General features: G+C 49.2%; 1 protein-coding gene across 1 annotated transcript in view; it reads right to left on the bottom strand.

Moving 5' to 3' along the window:
- Positions 1-6,238: 6,238 nt before the first annotated feature.
- cacna1fb (calcium channel, voltage-dependent, L type, alpha 1F subunit) overlaps positions 6,239-7,891 on the bottom strand; it is a 33,825-nt gene continuing 32,172 nt past the window's right edge. The window contains exons 50-51 of the mRNA XM_017303214.1: positions 7,705-7,805; positions 6,239-7,618 (exon numbers count right to left, since the gene is read on the bottom strand). Coding sequence (XP_017158703.1) covers positions 7,355-7,618; positions 7,705-7,805 — 365 coding nt within the window. The 3' untranslated portion in view covers positions 6,239-7,354. The remainder of the gene's footprint in view (positions 7,619-7,704; positions 7,806-7,891) is intronic.

The following is a 7,891-nucleotide window of genomic DNA, read 5'->3' as shown; positions in this document are numbered from 1 at the left end:
CTTCTATGCACCACAGATCTGGAACAAACTTCCAGAAAACTGTAAAACAGCTGAAACACTGAGCTCCTTTACATCCAGACTAAAACCCTCAGCTGGTTGGAAACGTGATCAATGATCAATTTATTGACGGCATCATGTTTGGTTGTTGATTCTATGCTGCATGACTCTATGTTATGATGTAAAGCTCTTTGAAACGACTTGCTGCTGAAATGGGCTGCACAAATAAAATTTGATTGATTGATTGATATATGATGATAGAAAATATTTCAGGAGTTTATTTCTGTTTATTTTGGTGATCGTGACGTGAAGCTGACGCCATGTTCTCTTTTCCATTAGCGGTTGGTCAGAACCAACCGAACTGAATGGGTCTTAGGAATAAAACTGCCGCTTTATTTGTGCTCCAGCAGCCGGGAAGTGGCCACAGGGGGCGCTGTCCTCTCAGCCGCACCTCCTGAGCGTGGGTCTCCGCCTGCGGGACAGGAAGTTCTCTTACCGCTAGTTCCGGTCCACAGACTACAGCGTCCGAAAGTCCCGCTCTGCTGTTCGGTACCTGAGTTCCTGACGGATAAACTGGCCTGGAACCAGCCGTCAGCAGCCTGAGGTAAGAACCACAGGACAGGTCCTGGCCCAGCTACGCGTTTCCATGGTCACCGTCCCGACAGATAAGACATTTTATTGACCAATCAGATTTGAGGATCGGCATGCGGTCACTTTCCCGCTCCGACTCCGTTTTCTCCCGGCTCGCGCGGCTTTTTCTTTGCGTTTGGGAAGACGCGGGAAATGCGTTGGTCGCTGTGGTTCCAGAGTTCTACTTCCGTTTCCATGGCGCACTATGACGTAACCTCGCCCTAACAAAGATGAAAGTCAGATGACGTCACAGGGTCGTGACGTCATCGGAGCTTATCGGCCGCCTGTAATTTCTCTTGTCAGGTTCCCCAGATCTTTGAAGGAACCTCCTGGTTTTTGAAGAGACATTTTCCGACGTTTCCAAGAGTTTCGACTTGTTAAAAATGTCGGTCTTTGGTTCTAAGCCAGAATTTAACCTCCAGAAAAACACAGTCCTGGTGAGCAAAACGAACCAGTTCCTAGTGGAAGACCTGATGGCGCGCGGAGGCTACGGATGTGTGGTGAAGTGCAGGAAGGTGGAGACGGAGGAGAGGGTGGCCATAAAGCTGGTGAAGCGATCGCAGTACGACTCCGGTGTGAATGAAATGAAAATTTTTAAGACACTCAGACAATTTAAGGGCGGCAATACACACATAGTGAAATTTCTGGAACATTTTGAACACAACAACCATTTCTGCCTGGCTTTTGAGATGCTGGATATCAATCTGTATGAATTCATCAGATGTAGGTATTTTTTTCCTTTGGACGTCAATGAAATCCGAGTTTTGGCGCAGCAGCTGCTTGTAGCCCTGAAAGTCCTGAAAGAGTTGCGTGTAACACACAGAGATATCAAATGTGACAACATCATGCTGGTTGATCGGGTGTCACAGCCGCTGCGGGTGAAGTTGATAGACTTTGGTCTCTCCACCAGAACCTACAGCATGAGGAATTACATGTTCAAGCAGCCGCTCTCTTACAGATCCCCGGACGTCATCCTAGACTTTCCTTTAGATGAAGCTATAGACATGTGGGGTCTGGGATGCGTTTTAGCTTTTTTGTACCTGGGTCGCCACCTGTTTCCCTCGCGGGCCGAGTACGAAACCTTAAGTGTGATGGTCAAGCTTCTAGGTAAGCCTCACGATACTCTGCTGACCTTCGGACTCAGCACAGGCCGGTTCTTTAAGTGCGTCAAAGGGGAATTTACGTACACTTGGTTACTAAAAACGACAGAGGAATATTACGATGACTCAGGCGAAGTGGTCGTGCTTCGTCCTGGAGTTCATTCGGACCTGAGCTGTTTGGATGACCTGCAGAAAAAGCGACCAGAGCCCAAGAATCCTTTGGAAAAGAGGGACTTGCTGTCTTTCATTGACCTTCTCAAAAAGATGCTGGATATGAATCCTTCAAGACGGATCGCCCCCCTGAAGGCGTTGAACCATGAATTTATCACAATGGCTCACCTGTCTGCTGACTCCAGCAGCTCTTATGTGATTGCGTCCCAGACGAAGATGATAAAGGTGGAAGAGGAAGAGCCTGAAGTGGAGAACTCCACCTCTGCAGGACCCAGTCCGCCACAGGAAAGCTTGGACTCAAGTCCTCATGCAGATAGCAATAAGGACTCAGCGACGGAAACGGCCGAGCAGAAACAAGCAGCACCGGGTCTGGGGCCTACCGTGGCCAAAGGTCAGGCGAAACTGGACTTTAGACCGGCAGGCATGAACCCAAACGGCCATAAAACAGGACCGTTGGCAAGTTCAAGCAGGCACACCACGGTTCCTCCAGCTACCGTCAGGAAGAACAAAAACAAGAGTAACAATTGCAAACCTGGGAAACCGGGTCCTGAATGCTTAGATAATTTCTCTTGTTCCAAATCCTCATTTTCAGTCAGTTCTGCAGAGATCTCAGCCAGTCAAACCGGGGATGACCCACTTGCTCCTGAAGTAGATTCAGAGGCAATACTCCAAAAGATCTTTGAGGGTTTTAGACTTAAAAAAGCAGCCTCCTCAGGGTCTCCATTTCCGACTGATTCCTGTGATCCTAAAACAGAAACCCCCTCCGATCCGAGCAGGAAGCCCACCAACGTTGCTAAAACACCCGGCGGTAAAGATGAAAATAACGAAAATGCTGATACAATTTCAAACTCTCTACGATTCAAAACAACGCCTTCATGCTTAGAAGGTTCGGGCCATGAAACACAAGAAGCACCAACCAGTTGGGCCGACAGTGACGGCAAATACAGAAATACCAGAATTAAATCACGAGTTTTCAAAGTGAATCCCATCGTCACGGTTACAAACAAGAAACTCCCAACTGAAGATCAGGAACCAGACGAACTGACCCGGTCCGTCAGCACCAGGCAGCCGGACCGCTCTGCCAGAGCGACGCTCACACACCGCCCTGCCTCCGCCCAGGACCGGTCCGGCCCCGTCCGAGCCCAGGACCGGTCCGGCCAAACCGAGAACCGTGCTCAGTTCATCAAGGTCAAAACGAGGAATACGTGTCTCAGGAGGATGACGAACTTTGCCACACGGGTCTTCAGGTGTTTAGAGTAGGGGACGTTTCTCAGCTCTATGGTCCGGACTCGGGTTTCCTTTGTTCTGTTTCCTGAGTTGGTTTTCTGGAGCTGGGTCAGCTGAAGGTTCGCCCCGCGGGTGGAGGTGTTCTCCGGGAGCTCCGGTCCTCCTACCGATCCAGCAGGTTCTTCCTCGGACCTCAGAGGAATCTCAGCAGATTCTCCTCCTTCATCAGAAATCTTGCTGTAATAACCTTCCAACGATCCAAGCAGCTGGTTTTGGATTTGCTGAGTTTGGTTTACTTCAGACATGGGAGCCGGAGTCCTGCAGCTGCTGCAGCTCCTGGTCCAACACAGCAGAATCAAGATGGTTCCTCAGAATGTAAACAAGCCTCCAGACTCCTGACAGTAACTGGATTGTCTGGTTCAGCTGCAGCAGAGGAGCATCTAGACCAGGTCTGGGCGATCCTGGTCCTGGTTCTGGAGGTCCAGAGTCCTGCAGCTCTTAGTGTCTCCCTGGTCCAACACACCTGGATCCAACAGCTGAATCTCCTCCTCAGTGCAGGCAGGTTCTGCTAACGAATTGGACTCAGGTGTGTTGAAGTGGAGACACATCTATAAGTTGCTGGAATCTGGCCCTCCAGGCCTGGAATCCGGCCCTCCAGGCCTGGAATCCGGTCCTCCAGGCCTGGAATCCGGCCCTCCAGGTCTGGAGTTTGACTCCTGCTCTGTTCCTTCTTCAACCTTCAGTTAACCAGAATAAAATCTCCTTGAGATTAAAGATCTGAGGCAGCAGCACAGTTACAGAAGTTACCTGCAGGTAGACACTCTGTCTCGTCATTAAAGCATGAAACCTATAATCAGAAGACAAACACACTGACTGTTTCTCTTTTAAAAGAATGAAATGAAGCAATGAGGGTTTAAGCTTGTGATGACTCTCATCTTGGGCAGCATGAAGCCACTGGGGGGCAGAATGCATGTAGATCATCTCACAACCCAACACAGAAAATAATCTTACGATGTCTTTCAATAGATAAACAGGACTTCATTCTAATACAATTAAGACCCAAATTAAGACCCTGCCGTAGCCCCGCCCACAGCGCCCCGTAGCCCAGCCCACAGCGCACCGTAGCCCCGCCCATAGCCCTGTCGTAGCCCCGCCCACAGCGCACTGTAGCCCCGCCCACAGCCCTGCAATAGACCCGCCCACAGCCCTGCCATAGCCCCGCCCACAGCCCCCCGTAGCCCCGCCCACAGCCATGCCATATACCCGCCCATAGCCCTGCCATAGCCCCGCCCACAGCGCCCCGTAGCCCCGCCCACAGCCATGCCATATACCCGCCCATAGCCCTATCATAGCCCCGCCCACAGCCCTGCCGTAGCCCCGCCCACAGCATTATTTTATTAGGAAATAAATAATTTCTGACTTTAAATGTTGTCTATATATTTTTCTTACACCAACAAGAGGAAACATCATCTGGCTTTTTATTAAAACCTCCTGTTTTAATAAAATGTGGTTTATTTGGCCGTTTTGGCTGGATTCATTCATTCATCTAATTATTCTTTAGTGGTTTTTGTTGGTATTAATTTAGTTGTTTGTTCTCAAACGTCAGTAAAACGTCATGAAGGCGTTTCTGATTCTTCCCCTGGTTGAAACTTCATGTTATAGATTTTCTGACTTTATCTTTACAATATTTACATCTAAGCAAACTTTGTGATTTCTAAATAACACAAATTAAGTTTTATGTAAATTGGAAGGTTACTTATCAAAACCACTTTTTAATTTCATGTTTTCAGAATTTGCTGCATCGTCCCAGAACAAAAACACAAAATCATCATCATCATCATCATCATCATCATCATCATCATCATCATCATCAGCTCAAAACGAGCCGCAGCAGCGATTCTTCATGCCACACAGACTAAATATTATTTTAAATTTATTCTGAAAGGGTTCATCTGTTTCATTCACAACATTTTTATAATATATTACATTTTGCTGTAATAGTTGATTTTTCTAAGTTAGCTCAAATTTTGTATATATGATCTTAATATCCATCCACTTTCTAACATCCTGGTCCCTCAGTGGGTCAGCAGGAGCTGCTGCCTCTCCAGATAACGTTCTGGGCGAGAGGCGGGGTCGCCTGGATGGGTCACCTGGACGGGTCACCTGGACGGGTCACCTGGACGGGTCACCTGGACGGGTCACCTGGACGGGTCACCTGGATGGGTCACCTGGACGGGACACCTGTCTGTTCCAGGGTCTTAACTTTGTTATTTTTAAGTTGCATGTTGATTAATAACCTGCGTTTCATTCAGTTTTCCATAATGTTGGTAAATATGATGCATTAGCAGGACGGAGGGATGTTGCTCTCGCTACATAATATGAAAATACTCGTCATTTTCTTTACATTTATTCTAAGTTATTGACTCCAAACTCTTATTATTCCTGGTGTTTTATAAACGAGCCACAGATTCTGTGCAGAAACGCTCCGTCCTCATTTTCATCCTCAATCCCTTTTAAATGCAGACGTCCACGTAGATCCACATCTTCATCTTCTCGGGTTTTTCTCTGATGTGATTATTTTATTAGACGGACCTTCAATCTGCCTAAAGAAAACTTCTGCAATGATGCTGTAACATCTGTGGAAATGTTGGCTCCATGTTGTCTGTCTGATGACACGACTTTAAATATTACATCCAATGTTAGTCAGTGACGGAGCCTCTGTTCTGCTGTTGCTGCCCTCGGCCAGCAGGGGGCCCCGGCGGGCTGGTTTATGACGGAGCCTCTGTTCTGCTGTTGCTGCCCTCGGCCAGCAGGGGGCCCCGGCGGGCTGGTTTATGACGGAGCCTCTGTTCTGCAGTTGCCGCCCTCGGCCAGCAGGGGGCCCCGGCGGGCTGGTTTACTTAAAGATGCTGCTTCAGACCCGTTTAAGTCCGTTTAGGTTCTTGGACATGATGCCTGCAGCTGGTCTGAGTTTGGTCCTGACTTTGGACCCACATGTCACCCTGGTTTCCTCCTGCTGGACCCGGCTGGTTCTGCTGGACCCGGCTGGTTCTGCCCGTTTGGCGTCACCAGCTAGTTCCACATATCTGTTAGAAACAACCCGGAGGCGAAGGCAGAGCGTGATCTGGATCTTTATTGGGAGGAAAACAGATTCAGGCAGAGCAGCTCCTCATCGTCTGAGCAGGAGTAAAAAGCCCTTGGTTCTGGGGAAAAGTCCGACGGGTCGGCAGGGAGAACAACACGAGTCGATCATCAGCATAAAAAACACCACAAGTAGAAAAACGAGCCGCACCTGCAGTGAGAGACACTGAATTCATCTGAGGCAGGAGACCCAGCGCCACAAACCGCTGATGACATCACCAGCTGATGATGTCATAGAGGTGGACGGCGCCCGGTGGAGAAAAACTCAATTCAAGCGAGTCGCCAGGTAAAATCTATTGGTCGGATAATCTGGAGATGGAAAATATTCTGTCTTTTTATTATAAAAACAGATTAAGGTCAAAATAAGTTAATATTTTTATTAGTTTGTCTGTAAAACCAACAGCTGTGTGTTTTAACTTGTATAAATGAATAAATTAGGACAGAAATAAATCCACCTGCTCCTTTTTACACATTAAAAAATGTAAAAAACCTTTTTATTCTGAATCTGTCCTCCTGCCTCAAGCCCAGGAATCCGACCAGAACCAGAACCAGAACCTGTTAGTTTAATAGACTCGGTTCTGACGTTCAGACTATCGGTGCAAACTCAAGTTAGATTCTGGTTTATTTACATCTAGACGTCATGACGACGTCTCAAACAGTGAATCTCCATGGTAACGGGTCGGAACCTAAACGAGCCTCTCAAACCGTGAGTCTCCATGGTAACGGGTCTAACGGGTCAGAACCGGTGACCCTCTCCCAGGTTGGCTCGTTGCGTCTCTCCTCTCAGTGTTGATAACTTTAGTGTCAGCAGTGATTAAACCCAGACCTGTTTGGACCGTCACATCCATCAGAACCATCATCAGAACCGGGTCACCGGAAGCTGAACCTGACCGGGTTACAGTTCTGATCCATTTACCTTTTTCCACAATCACATTTTAACTTCCTTCAGGTTCTTCTTCTGGCTTTTCCTCCACGTTTCTGTCGTGTAGTGAGAACCGCTCCTATTGGCCAGCGCGTTTCAGGAAACTCTTTTCTCCTATTGGCCGGCAGTCTCGGCCCCGCCGCCTCCTCCTGTGGTTGGTGGATCCTCAGAATGAGGTCACGCAGGCCATCTCGTCAGCCAGCTCCTCCTCCTCGCGGCTCGTCCTGATTGGCTCCTCGTCGCTGTAGAGCGCCGCCGGGTCGTCGCCGATGGTGTTCAGGAAGTCGTGGCTCCCGGAGCTCAGCAGGTCGCTGGCCGCCGACTCCATCTCGTCCACCGTCATGTGACACGCGTCTGCGATCTCTCGTTTGGCGAACGCGACGAACTTGGGGTCCCGGGCGTAGAGGCCGAGTCCCTCCGAGATCAGAACCTGGAGACAGAACAGAGCGGAGCCCATCATCTCCACGGCAACGCTCAGGAACAGGAAGTGAAGAGCGGTCAGTGGCGCTCGCTCACCGCCTCCACCAGACTGTCGGCCGATCCCCGTTTCTCAGCGAACGGAGCGCCGAGCTGCGAGGGAACCCTCAGGGTGGTGTAGGCCCGGTACGGGGGCGGAGCTACAAGACAGTCACATGACCCGATCAGAGTCACATGACCCGATCAGAGTCACATGACCCGATCAGAGTCACATGACCCGATCAGA

The sequence above is a fragment of the Poecilia reticulata genome, unplaced genomic scaffold (assembly GCF_000633615.1).
Source record: "Poecilia reticulata strain Guanapo unplaced genomic scaffold, Guppy_female_1.0+MT scaffold_212, whole genome shotgun sequence".
NCBI lineage: Eukaryota > Metazoa > Chordata > Actinopteri > Cyprinodontiformes > Poeciliidae > Poecilia > Poecilia reticulata.
Note: the sequence above shows the minus strand (reverse complement) of the source record. Positions and strands in the feature narration are given on the sequence as shown.